The sequence below is a fragment of the Natator depressus genome, chromosome 1 (assembly GCF_965152275.1).
Source record: "Natator depressus isolate rNatDep1 chromosome 1, rNatDep2.hap1, whole genome shotgun sequence".
NCBI lineage: Eukaryota > Metazoa > Chordata > Testudines > Cheloniidae > Natator > Natator depressus.
In genome coordinates this window covers 61,437,457-61,457,221 of record NC_134234.1, presented here as the reverse complement: position 1 = coordinate 61,457,221, position 19,765 = coordinate 61,437,457, and the positions used below count along the sequence as shown (strand labels likewise).

Here is a 19,765-nt window from a genome sequence, read left to right as displayed (position 1 = left end):
GAAATTGTGATTGGTTGGAAAAACGGATTGGGACTGGTAGCTGGGGTGGGGAGGCTGGGACTGGTTCAGGAAGAATTCTGGGATTGGATGCCTGTGGGAGACTAGGGCTGGGAGCTGGTGAGAAAAATGGGGCGGGGGAGGGGAGAGAAGGGAAGAGCACTGGGCACCAGGACACTAAGGCAAAATATTATTCTTACAAAAATTGCCATGGTACCATTAGCATCCATAGAGAGAGGCAGAACCTTAGCTGTTAACATTTCATCCAAATAACCCCACAATGTAAATTTTACGGAACTCAGTTTAACTACCTTGAAATGAAACTTGCTGGGATTTGAACTTGTAGCTGCAGGAAAAGTAGGCATTTTAAACCTGAGCTCTTAAACCAGTAAGCTATTCCATAACCTTTAATAATAGAATGCAAATAGAGCTGTACATACATTTGCCTGAGATTCGTCATGGCCGTTGATCTCTGCTAACTCCTTGGCACTTTTTAACTGCAAAGTATAAAGAAAGAAACAAAACAAAAAGACAACAAAAACAAAACAAAATTAAAAAAACCAAAACCACACAAAGCACATTACTTGAGTATTTCACACAGTTATCTTTGATTTATTTGAAGTAGCATTTTATAAAGCTTCCAATGAGAAAAACAGATGGAGCATATAATTCTAATGAGTTTTTGCTCAAGCCATTTTGAAACCAACATATTTAAGGCTTGATAAGTTTAGGCAGGGGGGAGTAAGGAAAATAATAAGACTGGATCATTATTTTTTAAATAATAAGATTAGAAAACAGTTTCAAGGCATAAAAAGTGTACAACATTGGCTCTCAGTAAGAATAAATGATTTCATTTCCCATTCTTGTTGCTATTAATTTAAGCTTTGCAATGTTTGCAAGTTGCCACTAGCTAAATAGTGTTGGCTTATGATTACTTTTGAATGATACATTCTGAGCTGTTTAAAATGTCAGAGTGCTCCTGTATATTGCCTTCTTGAGGAAGTATACAGATAACTGACATGGCTCCTGAGTATGATGGAGGAGGAAGAGATATGGAACTCATTTATTTAGCTATCGGGAGGAAGAACTGGGAAGATACTGCCAATTTCACTACAGGTGATCTGAAGCAAAACTTTTTTTTTCTTAAAGTAAATGAGATTTTTAATGGAAATTCAGGATTACTTCACGGGAGATTATAAAATAATCACTATCAGAAGATTTAAGAAATTACCTAATGACATTTTGGGCCAAATTTTCAAAGATATCTGCACATCCAATCTACAGATGAACCCACACAGACAAGTATGTGCTACTGCAACCTTCGCATGCTTGCATGAACTGGGGATTTAAGATGAGCATGCAGAACAAAGCGCATTTGCACTTAGGTGTGTATACCTTTAAAAAAATGTATGCCTTTATTCTAACCTATTCAAAATGAGAGTGGGGGAGTAAACAGCTCTTTCTGCTGTATACCTTTGTTTCAACCTGTTTTTACTAAGGAAGTAGCAGGAGTTATAAGAGTTATCTTTTCTGCCTGACACAAATGGTTTATTGTGTGAGAACAACCCTATAATTCTGGTAAAAATGGACACCAATATGCTTGATTCAGAACAGCTGCTATTTATAATTAGAGCAGTCCAATGCATTCCATATGAATGTGCCACCACTTCCATGAAATGACAAGCAACCAGGGCCGGTCTTAGGGAAAAATGGCACCCTGGGTGAACTTGCATTTTGGAACCCCTTGCCCCCGCTGCCTCCCCATCCATCCTCCACATTGCCCCTGGCCCCCCACTGCTTCCCTGGATTCCCCACCCACCCTGGCCTCTGATGCCTCCGTAGACTCCCCAGCCATCCCCCCCATCACTCCTGGCCTCTGCTGCCTACCCCAGAGCCCCCTCATTCCCCCCCATCGCCCTTGGCCCCCTCTGCCTCTCCATCCCTCACACGCGTAAGAGGTCAGAAGAGCAGGCTCTTGTCTGAAAGGGAGCTCAGCATGTTGTTTAAGATAACCTGCTCATTGCTCAAAATAAAAAGGGCAAGGGAGGTTAGCTAATTTCATATGTTTATTTACCTTTACCCCCTCCTTCTTCAGGTTCACCAAGTGCAGCCACCCTACAATCACTGGCTATTACCTGTCTGATGCGCAGCATGTATTCTACTGATGACTTCAGATTCACCACTGAACCACACTCTCACTCTGCTAGAGATTGGAATCTGTCTCTAGGTAAATATGTATACTAGACTTTTCCCCCAAAAAACTTTCCACCCCATGACCACCACAGGTAAGTTTCATAGATGGTAACTCTAGTGTAGCCACAGCATTGGCAGTTGTGGCCATTTTCACCTCTGTGCCATCTGTTCTGAGCAAGGTTAGACAGCACAGAGGATAAAATGCTGATGCCTTGTCTACACTAGAACTCCCACCATTGCACTGCGGGTAGCGATAGTGGAAAACGTTAAGGAAAAAATGCCTAGGTGCAGACACACCAAGGGCAATATCCCTTTTTTCCAATATTGTTTTTTTGTTCAAGATTGAATTATATTCTTATCTTATATCCTAAATGGCATAAAATAGTAACAGAAACCCTGAAAAAACATACAATATTGAAAAAAACCAGGAGCTGCCCTACCCCAAAGGCAGGCTCTGTTGCTGTTCAATGGCAAATATGGTTACCAGCAAAGAGCATGCTGATGCATTGCACTGAACTGGAGCCACCAATTGCCAAGGGGCTACCCTTCATGAATCTGAAAGGAAAGCAGAAGGATTACAACCTTAGCAGTGCACTGACATGTCCATGGGTTTTTTTGGGAGGGGGGCATTTGTTCTACAGGATTATTCACATTCTACAGGTAATCCATGTGTAAAAATATACAGAATCTTTAAGAGTACAATCAAAGCTCAGCTGGATCAAAATTTTGCACTAAGAACCTTGGTTTCTGTGGCACTTCAGTGCAACAGGCTGGAAATTCTGCCTCAGCTTTAAATTAACTTTTAAAAATAGCGGGTTTTGCTGAAAGTAATACAAAAATTTATAATACAATACAAGCGCACAGTCAACCCATGGAACTCCTTGCCTGAGGAGGTTGTGAAGGCTAGGACTATAACAGGGTTTAAAAGAAAACTGGGTAAATTCATGGAGGTTAAGTCCATTAATGGCTATTAGCAGGATGGGTAAAGAATGATTTCCCTAGCCTCTGTTTGTCAGAGGGTGGAGATGGATGGCAGGAGAGAGATCAGTTGATCATTACCTGTTAGGTTCACTCCCTCTGGGCACCTGGCATTGGCCACTGTCGGTAGACAGGCTACTGGGCTGGATGGACCTTTGGTCTGACCCAGTATGGCCATTCTTATGTTCTTAATCAATCCAGTAGCCCCTGTGCTTTTATTTTGATGTTAAATGTTCACATTTATTTGACTCTGCCCATGATTTTCAATATTCAGCATGTCACAGATATTTGCAATGAAAACACGTAGTTGCACTATGGTGGTTGTCAGATTGTAAGATCTTCCTGTATGTTTTATAACATTTTGAGTGCTATAATAAAATTTTTTGTAAAGAGTATTTTCTAATGCTGTTGTTTGAATGCTACTAACATATGTTAAAATTGTAGACCTAAAATACCCTATATTTATGTTTCGTATATACTATATAGATCCTGCATGTCCCTTAGCCCATTTCTCATCTGAAGTTTTAGGTGCCAAAAAAGTTGTAATCAAATCCATTCTTCCTTATTCCCTTTTGTCTAAGATGGCGTTACATCAGTTCACATTTAGAAAGTTATCTTTGCAACCGTAAGCGCTAGAAATATCTTTTTAAGTGAAAACTTTATTTTGCAGAATCTGGATTGTCAGATTGTAAAGTATATTTGTGCCAAATGCATCTGACGACACACGTCCGATGTGCATAACTATAAAAACATACAAACATTCAAAAATTCAGAAGGATTTTTTAAAATTGTGAAAACCATAGACTTTTTGAATCCTTGCCATCTAAACAATTTACATTCTACACTTCTGATTTTTCCCCCTAGATTACATTAATCAATCAAAAAAGCAATCCACTGCCTACTTCAGCTAAGAACTATGGAGTTATGACTACTGTCTACACAATCAAGTTGTCGACACACAACATTTATTTGTATACTCTGTGTGTGTGGACAACACAGTATTTCATCTCCATTACTACACATACGGGCACAGATCTTCCTTTGCTGTGAAACGATCCATCTTACCCTGCGTATTAGACAATATTTTCAAATACACTTATCAATGTCATACAGCACTTCAATATCAATGAAAGCAAAAAATGAAATGATCAGATTTGCAGAGTATATAAAAGGTTTGCTTCTCACCACAGTTAGATAAGTGCACTGATGCACTGGGGATTTTTTTTTTATGTCATCATGATTCAGTCCTTTGTATACATGTGTCTGCATGAATAATACAGGAGATGCTAAACTCATTTCCCCCACTACTAGTCTTAAAAGAAATGGCTGGCTTTTTTTGAAATATGTTTGCTTTGCTGGTATATTGAACTCTCCCAAAATTCATTTGTCTTCAGATAGAAAACATTCACACATCACTGGTATCAGTGTGGTGGAACATAACAGAAAATGTTATACAAAATGTGAGATTAAATATCTGATATTGCAAAACTGACAAGAGTTCAATTTCACTTTCAATGTCAGTTCCCCCAAACAATACTACCAATTAACTTCAACTAACCTTTGTAAATGCTCATTAGATCACACACTGGTCATATATTAATCACATTGAAGTCAATGGCCAAACTTCCACTGATTTCAAAGGTGTAGGATCAGGCCCCCTGGTGTAGTCCTAAATAAGGATTATGCTCAATGAAAGCACTCACCTGCTCCTGAAGAACTTTAAGCCTGGCTTGTGTATGTGTTTGTTCTTCTTTTGCTTGCTCCAGTTCGGATTTTTTGTTATTTAATTCTTCCTGTATACTCAGCAATTGCTGGGTAGGTGAAAAGAGTGATTAGCACCATCAGAATCTGAGCAATCTTAAATATTGTAAATCCTCACTGCAAGCAACATTTTTCAAGTTATTTCTGTATTTATTATTGTTACTAAGTCTGTTGTGTCTAAATTGAACAAGATGTAAATTACTTCCATCTGCATTTCCTTCCACAGCAGTACTACACAAGGAATGCATTTGAAAATGTGCGGTTAAAGTATTTGTTACACTAAAGCACAAACACTTGGTAGAGTATATCATCCACAGAAGGACTGTCACATCCATTTGAACAACAACCTTATTTGTAGAAGTATATGCTGTGGTTTTAACAATACTAGGGTAAACACTACAGTACATGCATAATTCACAAGCATAGCCCTTTACTCTAATTAGTCACTGGCCCAAAGCCATTTCATTCAACACAAAGCAATATTCTGGAAAGCATTTGCACTTAGTTGCCAAGAAGACTAAACATTTATTTTCTTCTCATGCTATGATGGTGATGTGTTATTAGATCAGCAAGACGGATGCCCTACAATCAATGTATCAGCCAAGAAAACTGCTGATATGATCTGTCAAAACACAAAACGATGACCAAAAGATTATTTTTATGCAGAGAATTTCTGAAATGTAGAGACTTTTTTAAGGGCTTGGCTCCCCCCATCTTATCCAGTTGTAAGTCATGAACAGCCATTGGGACTTGCCAGGAACTGGTCACTAGATTCAACTAATTCTGAAACTGGTTATGTATTTCGGAAAAGAGAGGACAAGTACTAGACCCTGCTGAAGAGCAGGAAAATACAACCAAGAGATTATAAACTGGTTTAGTATCTCTCCCTTTAGTAATCAAGCAAGGAAAATTTATTTGCTGTGCAAACATGGTACTTTGATTACTATTTTTTAAAAAGGTGTGTAAGTGAACAATTGCATTAGTAGCAAGAAACTTCAGTTACTGGTGTTATACATAGTAAACATTTAAGGCTTAATTTACCCAGGTGCTTAGTACCGATAACTCTCTGACTTCAGCTGATGCTGTGGGTGTTTAGCAGGCCCTTTTAGTGCATAAATTTTATATCATGTAGTTAGCAATATTAAGCATCAAAGTTTCTTCTTCAATGCTTTGTGAAGCCTGCTTTTAGAGCTGTGTGGAAATGTCTGAAGCATCAAGGCTTGAGTAGCGATTGATACAGAATTTCTGATGTGGATGACTACCGGCTGGATGGATTAATTCAACGTTTTAAAGGTCTCTAACACTGCCATTACACACACACACACGCACACACACACACACACACCCCATTTTCCAATTAATTGTGCTCATTTTCCAGGACGATTCAGAAAATCCAGAGCATCGCATTCCATCAGACAATGTATAGCCACATGAAGCCAAACAAATAATCATTTATGAACCAGAATGTCCCATTTAGTAACATGCTAAATAGCTTACCCGTTTATACAAATTGGGCCATGACACATATCTAAACTGATTGACAAAGTTTGCATATCAAGTGGAAGCAAATATCAAAAATGGTTTCAGTCCCACTGGTTCCTGGGCTAGACAGTCTACATAAACTTCTTCCTATGAACACTGCCAGACTTTTTAACCTCCAGTGGCATTGCTGGGTCACCACAGCTAGATGGAAGTAAATTTTAATAAATCACCTTTTTATATTTCAGAGTAACAGCCGTGTTCGTCTGTATTCGCAAAAAGAAAAGGAGTACTTGTGGCACCTTAGAGACTAACCAATTTATTTGAGCATAAGCGTTCGTGAGCTTTTATATTTGTGACTTCAATCCAAACTATAGCTAGGTTGCTTTAGTGCAGTGGTCCCCAAACTGTGGGTCACGTCCCCCTAGTGGGGCATGGAGGAACGTTCAAAGGGACATGGTGGGGCTCAGACCAGCCCCCATGGGTGGTGGTGGTGAGGGAGTGCCACCCAGCCCCGCTCTGCCCCCAGCTCTGCTCCAGCCCCATCTCCCAGCCGCAGCTGCTGCCCTGGCTCCAGCTGTGACTCGATGGCTGGCTCCCAGCCCCCACTCTCACCCCTCAGCCCCCGTTTCTGGCCCCTGGCCCAGCCACGACTCCACTCCCGGCCAGGGTGGGATATGGACACATTCCATTACTGGGAAGCAGGGGGCCCGAGAGGAAAAGTTTGGGCACCACAGCTTTAGTGGCTTCTCACTCCTAGGTTCTTTTGAAGCCTTGAAGCTATATATGTTTTAAGAATTACCAGCAGAAAATGCAGCTGGATCTGCTGTGTGGTCTGAGGCAGCTAATAAAGGTAGCGTAAACTTGATGCGGTGAGAACATGGAAAAGGTGAGCATCTAGTCAATCTGTACATCACTGTTATTAAATAGACACATTCATTACAGCTACTTGGGAATTTTCTGTTGGAACATTTTTCTGTCAGAAAACGCCGATTCATTACAATTGACATGTTCTGCAGGGGCGTGTCAAAATTCCAATGAAAATCTGGCAGGTTTCTGACAGAGCCCTTCCTGCCAGCTTACCCACCCCTCTCGCTCCATCCTGCGAGTTGCTGGGGAGCCTGGACTTCCTGACTTCTCAGTAGCCTGCTTTGTGGATTGAGTGGCACCTGAGAGCCTAGAAGCCTTGGGAGCCCCAGCTTCCAGGCTTCTCGGTAGCTTGGTTCTCTGCCTGGCTGGCTTCCTGGGCTGCTTTCCTGGAAGATTTGTGGGTTGCCATCTTGTGAAGAATTGTCAGATTTCTTTTTCTTTTCTCTACAGAAAAAGAAATGTTCAAAATCTCAGAATTTTTCACAGAAAAATCTCACAAATTTTTCCGCCTGCCTGGGCCTGAGCGCAAAGCCGCTGCCTGCTTCTCAGCCCTCCCAGGCTTCCCGCGCGAACAGTTGATTTGCTGGAAACCAGGGCGGGAGCCTGGGGGGAGAAGCAGAGTGGGGCGGCGCGTTCAGGGGAGGAGGCAGAGGTGGAAGGGAGGTGAGCTGGGGCTGGGCGCGGGGCGGGGATGCCGGTGGGTGCTCTGCACCCACCAAATTTTCCCCGTGGGTGGTCCAGCCCCAGAGCACCCACGGAGTCGGCGCCTAAGGTGCCACTTTTGGCCGGCTGTTAAATTTAGAAGCCCTTTTAGAACCAGTTGTCCCTCGTGGGACAACCTCATGGGACAACCGGTTCTAAAAGGGCTTCTAAATTTAACAACTGGTTCCAGTGAATCGGTGTGAACCAGCTCCAGCTCACAACTGGGCACCGGGGTCCAGGAGGGACTCGGGGCCCAGCGGCAAGCGGGACACCGGCCTGTAGAAGGCTGGAAACGCTAATTCCCTGGACGACCATCAGGAGGTGCCGCAGGGGTGAGTCCCACTCCACTACAGAGCCCTTTACTAAATATTTGTTCCCCATGTAGCTGCTCAGAGACTATAATCAAGTGCTTTTAGCACAGCCACCAAAGTGCTCGCTCATTTGTTCAACTATCAACTCCCTCCGACCACTTTATCCACAGTGTGAACATTTACTGAAGAGGCCCCAGTTTTCCATAACTTTAATACAGCTCCTGCATTCTCTTCAATCAGCAATTCTGCAATATTCTCAGTGAAAGTGGTCAGCCTTTTACGGACAAGATCTATTTGTTCTAAATCCATGACATGTATTGCTCATGGCTCTGTTATACCTTAGATGTTTGCAGAGGTTTATCCTCTACCAGTCACTGGTTTGAAAGCTGCACAGGTCTACACTGAACAAAAATAATCATCCACAGGTGGAGGGGCAGCAATAGCTCAGTGGTTTGAGCATTGGCCTGCTAAACCAAGGGTTGTGAGCTCAATCCTTGAGGGGGCCATTTAGGGATCTGGGGCAAAAATAAGGGACAGTACTTGGTCTGGTCCTGCTTTGAGTAGGGGGTTGGACTAGATGACCTCCTGAGGTCCCTTCCAACCATAATATTCTATGATTTGGTAATCTATGAAAGATGAACTTCTGGAATAGGTCCAGGTCATCTGAGGAGCTCTTGCCTCCAGCCAGTCTGCTCTCCAGGAGCCAAAGTCTAGAGGTCCAGTCTGACACTAACTGTATTGTGTTTTCCCTTTTTAAGCTCCTCCCTCCAAGTCTGACCTCTCTCACAGCTGGGGTTGGACGGGGCCAACTGAGCCCACATAAACTCATTAATCCTGTGTGTCCCAATGTGAGATTTGTATACCACCATCACAAGGAGTTTGCTTACATTACCACTGACTCTCCTGTATCTGCTTTATACATAATTAGAAAATTTCAGTCTCCAGGGCTATTAATCTGAAATCATTCATGAGGACTAAAATAGCTGTTATCAAAGCAAACAGGCATATTATAAAAGGTAGCTTTTTTTTTTTAAACACATTCCCTATCTCCAAGGCAGGCCTACCTCTTGGTGCATATTACTGTACTATATGCTGTCCTGCTGCCACCAATAAAGTTCAGTATCACCCAGACTGCACAGATCTCAAAAGTGCAGACAGAAAATTACCATCTTAAACCAATCTTCTCTTTTCCTGAAACATTAAATATAGAAGGCATTCTAGAAGCCAGCTGAATTACTCAGGCTGTGTGCACTGTGGTGCCAGCATGGCTGGGAATGCTAACATCCATACAAAACAGAATACCCCCCAAACATATAAAAATCCCCAAAGGGAAAGCAATAGCTTTCTGTTTATGATCATCACATAGCCACTGAATACTTCCCCAAGCCCTGCATTTACCAAAAGAAATGCTGTGTGTATAAATTTAATATATATTATATACATGCATATACACATATGTGCATACGTAGACACCCCACCCCCCAAGAACAACGGACAAACCTTCCCTAGTGAACAGCTCCACCATGAAAACATTGTTTTAACCAGCTATCTAAATAGCCCAACAAGCACATTCTAGAAATAGACCATAAGACCTTAGGTCATATTTCAGACTGCAAGGTTTTTAGGATATTAAAAAAGAACCCCAGCAATTCCAATATATTTAGCTGTTATACCATGCTTCTACTGTTGCTCTTTTGGTCACAATTTTGTTTAGTGCTGCTGGAAATGAAACACAAAATGATCATAATAATTTAACTTTACTAAAAAGTAAAGTACATTACACTTGCTGTAATGAACATCTCTGAGGAAGTAGCCAAGTTTGTTATAACAAGGTATTCATTACAGCATACCTTGTCCACTCAGTTACCTGGGAGGGGATATGAGATCTCCTCCCAGCCTCTGGAATGGCTGTGGCATATCCACTGAGGAGGATTTGCAGCACACCAGTTAAATTAGACTACCAGACATCAGAGGGTGACAGTTTTCAGTCACTAACAACATAGGACCTGATCTAGCAACCTTTGCTCATGTGACTAGTTCTTCATGCATGAATGGAACTATTTCCCCTGGGGCAGACTTGAATCAGAGACCTAGTGGTGGAAGTCTCCCTATCTCATTATGAATTCCATTAGCCATCCAGGCTAGCAATTCCTTTTTCTAAAAGCAAAACCCAGTCAAGTCAATCAAAACTTTATTCTACACAAATAAAGAGAATTTAGAATCTTCAAAATGGAAAAGGACAAAAATCAGCAAGGGTAAATGTGTTTCAAGCTCCTTTGAGGCTTTTTACAAACAATGGAAGAAAAGAAGAATGTAACCATTTCTTGGCAGAATTCTCCTTAGGATAAAGAAAAAAATGAAGCAGAATGAAGGAACACACACACACACACACACACACTTTGCAGCCATCAAACCCATTAGCTCTATGGATTAGTTACAATATTAAGTTTGTACACTACTAAAACAGGATTTCATATCATAAATGGCCAGTGCACGGCAGCCTTGAACAATGGGAGTGCAACTTCCCAGCTGAGCAAATATGCATTAGTAACAAGACACTGATGAGACCAGACAAATCACCAAGGAAACAAGAAAATGTGAAAGACAAGTCAAAGGAGCTGGCAGCACGTGCTTTAGAAATGAGTTATAAGTGAAGCTAGCCACACTGCAGCATTTATATTAACATACGACCAGGCCTAATATGAGACTGGGCAAATTAAAAAGGTAATTAATGAATTTTTAAAAATTACAGTGAAGGGAAATGCAGCATATCAGTTAGGTGAAGGGTATGGCACTTACCCCTCTTGTTCCCCAGCCCTGCCCACTTTACAGAATACATTAGGATCTCACTATCTGGGAGGCTGATGGGATTTGTAATGGAAGAAGGATCTAAATCCTGACCTGGCGGACGGGCACTGTGCTGATGAAGAGCCCTTTGCATTCGCTGCTACTGGCTCCAGCTGGCCAGGGCTCCACCCTGAGCAGTGAACCTGGCTGGTCTTGTAACCAGGAACAAAGTGCACACTCACCTGGTAGCAGCATGAATGTTAATCAATTGTTTTTTATTTGGGGTGGGACAAGCATGCCCCCATAGGTAAAGGCATTAGGCAGGCCTACCTCTTGGTGCATATTACTGTACTATATGCTGTCCTGCTGCCACCTTGAGTGTGAAGGTCTCAATGCTGCACAGCAGAGGGCAGGGCTGAGCCCAAGACAGGCAGACAGGTGTGTGTGCACGCGTGTGCGCGCACACACACACATACACACACGTAGAATGAGACATTCATCAGGCTTCAATTTCATACATTTGTTTTGTACTTAGAAGGGATGACAATTTCATTCTACAAAAGTAGAGCACTGAATGGTATAAGTATGTCTATTTCTCCATGTGACCACAAATTGCATGAAACCACTTCTCCATAACCATAGCACCCTCACATTTAACAAACCCACTTAGATTTTAGATTTTCTTTTTCTTTTTCAAAGAGAAATATTTGATTGATCTTTAAAGCAAAGTTAAAAAAAACATACACATTGAGGCTAGAGAAACTACATAGATTAACAGAAAGCCTTGAAGTTGGTCTAGATAAAAATTACTGGTCTACTGTAAAAAGAAAAGGAGTACTTGTGGCACCTTAGAGACTAACAAATTTATTTGAGCACAAGTTTTCGGGAGCTACAGCTCTCTAAGGTGCCACAAGTACTCCTTTTCTTTTTGCAGATACAGACTAACACGGCTGCTACTCTGAAAACTGGTCTACTCTACTTTGCAAAGGTTCATGTTTTGAGCTGACTCAAATTTGCCATGAATTTCAATTTTACCATTCATCTTTAAAGAAATAAGTATTCACCACTAAGGCTGGGATTTTCAAAAGTGCTCAGCGCTAGCCTAACTTTGCTTCCATTGACTTCATGGGAGCAGAATTAGGCCAACATCAAATGCTTTTGAAAATTCCACGCTAAAGCTAAGAATAATATGACCAGCGGGAGAAGTCTAGTGTTTAAGGATTTCCTGCAAGAGGGCTAGACTATAATCTTCATGTAGACATCAGTCAGTGTGCTTTCTACTAGGATGTCTACCTTAGGCTTTTTTTCCCCTAAAATTTCCTACTGCTGCTGTTACCACTTCAGCTCCATCACTGGTGGCAGCTGTCAGGGTACAAAGGCAGTTCAACCATGTGTAATCTCAGAACAGATCTAGATGACCTGGTAGTTAAAACCTCAGTGGGGCCTTATTTACACTAAGACTTCCATTGCTGCTACCACTTGTGGAGCTGAACTCGTGATAGCTACGGGAGGAAATTTTAGGGGGAAATGCCCACAGTAAACAGTGCCTTAGGTAGGGATTGCCACATTTGGAGGAAAACTCCAGTCTCCCATTCTGAGATAAACTAAATCATTGTCATGTAAACCTATTGGTGCACTTTATTAATTATTATTTAAGTATGAACAGCAGCAGGTAGGTATTTGATGGCAAGCCTAATGGGATGTGAAATTCAAAGCGTAAAGGAAAGAGTGCTTAAGCATCCTTTGGCCTGGCCTACACCTAAAACTTAGGTTGACCTAGCGATGTCACTCAAGGCTGTGAAAAATTTCACACGCTGTGCGATGCAGTTAGGTGGCTCTAACACCCACTGTATATGTAGCTAGGTTGACAGAAGAAACGTTCCATTGACCTAGCGACTTCCTTCTGAGAGGGCGAATTTACTACAGTGACGGAAAACCCCCCTCTGTTGTTGTAGTAAGTACTGTATCTACACTACAGTGGCATGGCTGCAGTGCTGCATCTGTACAGATGTAGTGCTTGTAGAACAGACATACTGTCACTGAGCCACTTCCTCCCCCTTCCCAGAAACAGGGCTACTTGTTTTCAGAATTCAAATGTCAGTCAGTAATGCCAGGTTCTTGCTACTGCTGTTGCTCTTTGTAAATTTATAGATCAAATTAAGATTCATACTCTGGAAAGCAACAAAAATACTTTCAACTTAATCACTCTAGTATATTTATTCAGCAGGTAAAAAGTGAATATAAGGGTGATATTTTTTCCTCTCATTTACTCTCCATTCTAAAACTGCATTTTCAGAAGAAACAGGTTAATCTTGAGCATGTGTATGCTGGGCGACATGTTGAGTAAATGTTTGGTGAGTACGGAGTGGAAGGATAAAATAGAATAAATAAGCCCTTCTGTAGTTAGGATATACTAATGAATATAACCCACAACGAGCCCCATCCACCTCACTATGCTATGAATCTTAGCATTCATCTGCTGCTGGAACATTCACACTTAAGGATGAATGGGTTGTTATAGTGGTCATGACAGCCCTGGATTCTGTGATTTTCAGGCTTTTACAAAAGTATCTGTGACTTTTGGCATTTGGGAAAGTTTGCATGTGAGTGAATGGAATGGATGTGATAGGAAAATCTTCTTTGAGACGCTTGAAACCTGTAGCGCTAAACACTGATTGAGGTTCATGGGAGTTTAGACAGTAGGTCAGCCACAAGGAAGAAGTGAAGAAAAAGGTCCCACATAGATCCATCCTACAAGTTACTGAACTCATCCCTGTGAAGAAATATGCTCTCAGCCCTCGCCCACTGAAGTCAATGGGATCATGCTGATACACGATTTGCCCTCCACCTCTATGTAAAAGATAATGTTTTTCATTCCAACTATGACAGAGTCTGGCTTACATAATTTAATTCTCAGAGGGTAACATCTAGCAGAATAGTGAAGACTTTTCAAAAGTGCTCAGCATTGGCCTAACATGGCTCCCATTAAAGTGAATGGTCAAACTCCAATGCACTCCAGCAAAGTTAGGTGAATGCTGAGTGCTTTTGAAAATCTCACCAATGGTTATTACTATTTGCTAAATAATGATGGCATCCTTTATGATATATGAAATGCAGATAATGGCATGGTCCATAATCAACCAATTTACAGAGTAGGGCCTCGTTCCTCTAAAGTATTTAGGTATCTAACTTCCATTGATTTCATCTGAATACCTTTGAGGAAGAGCCTGAAACCTGACAAGTGTTGGGCACCTCCAGCTCCCAGTGACTTCAGTGGGAGATGCAGGATGCTCAGCAAAACAACACAAATGCCCTGACAACTAGAGGACGGTTCTATCTAAGACCTGGGTTCAAACTGGCCATTTGTTATCACAGAACTTGCACTGTATGAATTGTTTGCATTGTAAATAGCAGAACAAAGGTTCTTTTGCAGGCTAATCCTTTCCCTCTGAGGTTTCAGAGTAACAGCCGTGTTAGTCTTCTGTATTCGCTGTATTCGCAAAAAGAAAAGGAGTACTTGTGGCACCTTAGAGACTAACCAATTTATTTGAGCATGAGCTTTCGTGAGCTACAGCATCCGATGAAGTGAGCTGTAGCTCACGAAAGCTCATGCTCAAATAAATTGGTTAGTCTCTAAGGTGCCACAAGTACTCCTTTCCTTTCCCTCTTAGTATTTTTAACCATGTTTTTGTGACATTTCCTTTGTTCAGTATGACTTTCCTGTGACTCTTCCTAAAGATGGCCAAGTCAAACCCCGCTCCTGTTCTTCATAAGTCTCAACTGAAATAATGTTACCAAGGTAGTGTGAGGACACAGCAAAAGGTCCACACAATAGTACAGTCTACAGGCCAATACTGTTAATACTCTGATAAATAATTCTCTAAGGAATTCATAAAGTCACCTGGTATGCATTAAAAATTAATCAAAATGAACTTCAGCATCACTCAGAATATATGTCATCTATAATCTCGATATGGTAAAAACCCATGTCCTGTTGTCTGGGCATTTTCAGTCATTTCACATTAGGGAGGCAAGATTCAAATATACTTAGCATTGAGTGATTAACATTAGATCCTAAAATATCTAACCTGTTCCCCAAAACGACACTGGAATTACATTCTGAAAGCAAAATCTCTCTGATCACAGAGTTTCCTTACATTGTTTCCAGCGGTGAGATGCTCAAATACAGAGCAATTTGAAAAGGTATATATTTTGTATGTGTGTCCCCGTATAGCAGTGGTTCCCAAACTTGGGACGCCGCTTGTGCAGGGAAGCCCCTGGTGGGCCCGGCCGGTTTGTTTACCTGCCATGTCCGCAGGTTCAGCCAATCACGGCCCCCACTTCCTGTGGTTCGCTGTGCCAGGCCAATGGGGGCTGCAGGAAGTGGCGCGGGCCGAGGGACGTACTGGCCACCGAACAAGCAGTGTCCCAAGTTTGGGAACCACTGCTATATAGAAATACATGGAAGCTAACACCACCTATACAGAAGTGACAACTTAATTCAATTTCCATCTTAAAATCAGGTACAGTGTACCTCATTTGTTACCATGGATACAAGACATTATTTCCATTTGTTTGGACCTCATAGTGGGTATGAAATTAAATGGTGACACAAATTCATGGAGGAAGTTAACTCAAAAACACATAACTTCAATGCCTGAGCTGCTATTACACATTTTTCGACAACATAAATTGCTAGATTGCTATGACTGCCCATATGGTATACTTCATGAGCAAATATCTATGTGATTTTGCTGATAATGCTTTTGAGCAACAGAAGTGGTGAGAGAAGAGAAAATAATCACTCATTTCATCAGTCCTGTAAGTGTGCAAAAGAAACCTGAAAAATCATCAGATAATTGGAGTGCATTAAAAAATACATCAATGTTGCGTTATTTGCTACTGTTTGGCACCAAGTCTGTGCACAGAAAATTCCTTGATGCTCAAAATGCATCCATTTTCTCAGCCAGACCTGCTCTTCAACTGCAGCTCAAATCAATTATTCTTTAGTTTTCGAAGTGAGAGGGAGGAAGGGGTTTGCGGTTGCGGGAGAGTGGGTGTGAATGGAAAGGAAGGATGAGGAACTGGTTTTTTTAATGTGTAGGTAGGGCTCAGGAACTCGGTGGAAACCAGTTCATCTTGTCTTAAATTAAATATAATATATACACAACAAGATAAAAAGGAATGAGAGAGGTCTTCTTGTTAAACCATTACCAGCCAAGACCTGGATGTGTGTTTAATATTTCATATAGAGCCTGATTTTCATAGGTGCTGTACACATGCTATGCTGATGGATTTCAATTGAAGCTGTCAATCTTCAGTATTTTCGAAAACCAAACTCAGATTTTATAGGTTCTACCTAAATGAGAGGCCAATTTCTAAATATTCCTGGATGAATCACAGGAAAAGTGTAAATGTCGTGGGGTGTCACAAGTGCTACTAACAACCCAAACACATCTGCTCAAACCCATAACAATCATCCGCAAAAGTGACCCAACCCAGCTCCATTCAGCTGTTGAACCTGCTAACAACTTCCCAACAAAACTCCTCATCTCTGCAATCCTCAGCATATCCTCAAATTGGCTTAACTGCAGCCCCTTTTCCAACTTCTTGAACCTTTTGTAATTCTCCCCCATAGGAAGTTGGTTGGCTTGATCCCAGATGTCAAACTAGCAAAAATTCAAAAACTCACAGCAAAATGTCAAGGATTTAAAAAACCACGGAGGATGGGAAACTACAGTTGCTGTGACACAGATAGATAGTGGATAATAAACGGTGGGTTTTCTCTTAACATGCTTGGTTAACAATATTGGTATCTGGCTGAAGTTTCAATCCTAATTCAATTAAAATTCCAGGGCCTGATTCTCTTTTGCCCTTGCAACTCAGGTGACAATCTAAACCAGTGGCAAGTGAGTGTAAAAACACTACCACTTTGATTTGGTAGCATTTTATACGCATTTGTACTGGTGTGAATGACTACACAAAGTGCAAGGCAACAGAGAACAGGCACTAAGGCTCAGATTTAGCAAAGCATGTGTTCAGGTGCTTAACTTTAATGAAGTCAGCAATACTTAAGCATGTGCTTAAGTAAGGATGAGATTATTCATATGCTTAAAGCATGTGCTTAAGTGCTTTGAGGCCTAAGGCACTTTAGCATCATATTTGAAGAGCAACTAATGCCTAATCTGTTAGTTCTCATATATTTTATTAAGAAATTACTCACTTAGGCCACAAATGCTCCCAATATTGTAAAAGAAAGATGAGATCTGGGTGTTCATGTACAGATCTGTACTGAAGCTCACTCCTGGTCAGAAGGCATAAGTCTGGGACCCCACAATGACTACTAACTGCCATGTCACAGAGAGGGGATTTATGACTTCCAATGATAATATCAGAAGTGGGAGCTGATTAACTGTTTGGAAACAGAAGATACTTAGAAATAAAGGGTCAATCTATGGCTTTAAGTCACTGGCCACAGTAGACGGAAAGTGGAGGTGTACTACACCAGCAGCAGCTTCTGGCGACATTATGTTTGACTCAGTCGCAATGGGCCAGGTCCTCAGCTAGTGTAAATCAATCTAGCGCCACTGACTTCAGTGGTGGTATGTCAATTTATACTTGCTGAGGAGATGGACAAGTGTCTTTAGAAGTGTCATGGGAGCACAGGCCACAGCAGCCCTTGCTACAGCCTTTGCAGTAGTACTGTGTGTTCTCTCCCCTCGCGCACTGCACAGCTCTGATGCTGTTTAAGGCTGCTGGCGCTATGACCCATACCTGACCTGCGGCCTTTGGGGCGCTGGCCATGCTAGGTTGGAAAAGGCTTCTTAAACCTGCTATTTTCTTGCAGAGCTAGGCCAACCCACGCTGCAATCACACGTCAGACTGCAGTGTAGACATCCCCTTTGTCAGCAGGTCTTTAATCCCTGTGGCCTGATGCTGCCATCTGTATACACCCAAAACAGCCTGCAGAAATCAACAGGCATTTGAGTATGCAAAGAAATCATGGTCAGGCCCCTTACCATCTTAAAAAAACTGATTTTAGCACTTCAGAAATTTGCAGTGATTTTTTTCCTAACAAAAAATACCCCTTTTGCATATACATTATTGGGAAAAGGCATTAAAAATTGACTCATGGTACCTGCTGCATGCCTTGCATAGTCTGCTGCAGAAATTGCAACTGTTGGTCCTTTGTGAGACTTTCTTCTGTCCGAAAGAGTTGTCCTTTCTCTTGTTTTAGAAGCTCCACCTCATTTCTGTAAGCATCCAGCTGCCATCGGAGGCTGTCATTCTCTTCCTTCAGTGCATAAGCTTGGGCTGTTAGAGCTATGAGAAAGTGAACATTCAAAAAAAAATCCAATATGATGACTTATTTGCTGGCAGATAACATAGAGGGCATTGTTCAGACAAAAGGGGATGCAGCATAAATCTATACAAGGTAAACACTCGACTCTTAAGTTTGGTCTAGAGAAATTAAACTGGTGAAAGCCTTAAGAATATTTGTAGAACATTTTGGGTATGTCTACACAGCACACTAAGCCCAAGCTCTGACTCAGGTTCATGCCCAAGCGCCCCTTCCATCCATACAGAAATGAGGCTGACTCGGGTCAGGAAACCCTCTCGACTGGGGCCTACGGACCCTGCAGGGTGGAGGGTCAGAGCCTGAGTCCCGCTGTGATGTGGGTCAGAGCCCAGGCATTTCGTAGTGTGGATGCAGCTCGAGCCTGAGTCGCCACTCTCGGGTCTGAAGAGTCCAGCACACACAAGAACTTCTCAAATGGTCTGCTAATGGTTTACAAAGAGTCTAATAGTTCGTTAGAAATAGCAGGACTAATAAACTGTCACAGCTTCATAGGTTCAATTTCAACTGGTTTGGTGCAAGAGTGAACACAGACAAGCTGAAATGGTTCAACTAGTCCTCCCTATTAATGCCCCACAGTACAGTAAGGGCTTGTCTACAGGGGGACACTCAGGAAAGTTCATCCAAATTAAAGTGAGTTAGTTAAATTGCATTTAACTCCTGTGTGGAAAACTCTTATTCAGAATCAAAATGTCCTTAATTTGATTTATCTTAATTCACTTTCCTGAGCATTTCTGTTTAGTCAAGCCCTAAGTGGCCTTGTGACATTTCCCAGGATGCACTACTTCTAGGAGCTAGCTGTGAATTGTTAGACAAAAGGAATTGCAAATGAAATTGTTTAGGACAGCACAAGTGTGAATATGGGACAAAATAAACCAGTTTGGTATGACTAGTGTGGAGACACTTAATTGTTTACACTTAATCTGGTTCAGTAACAAATGGTTCAGTTCTTTAGTGCAGACAAGGCCTTATATAAATATCCTAAAACAGGATTTCTTGACATGGAGGTAGGGACCCGCATGGCAATTGCAAATAGGTGTCAGGGGGTCATGACAACCTTGCCTTTCTGATATTGCTAAATGGGAGGACAGATGTGTAATGGCTGGGAGAAGAGTGCTGACGGGAAGGAGAGAAGTTGAGAACCACTGCCCAAGAGAAATGTCCTAAGAGAGACTTCAGAAAATGACCTATTACTGACAACAGGTGTCAGCAATGATTCTCTTCCTACCCCACCACCTCAAACTAGTGTTGAAAACAGTTTAGCTGTGAATGAATTTTTGACCCTGATTCTGAAACTGTGCTAGAGCCCTGACTTAACACGGAGTCATTC

At 41.7% G+C, this 19,765-nt stretch overlaps 1 protein-coding gene across 2 annotated transcripts in view; it reads right to left on the bottom strand.

Annotated features, from left to right (window-relative positions):
• ENOX1 (ecto-NOX disulfide-thiol exchanger 1) overlaps positions 1-19,765 on the bottom strand; it is a 499,678-nt gene that overhangs the window by 36,511 nt on the left and 443,402 nt on the right. For both annotated transcript variants that reach the window (XM_074961330.1, XM_074961339.1), the window contains 3 exons: positions 18,217-18,401; positions 4,872-4,979; positions 438-494 (listed from right to left, as the gene is read on the bottom strand). In XM_074961330.1, the coding sequence (XP_074817431.1) occupies positions 438-494; positions 4,872-4,979; positions 18,217-18,401 (350 nt within the window). The remainder of the gene's footprint in view (positions 1-437; positions 495-4,871; positions 4,980-18,216; positions 18,402-19,765) is intronic.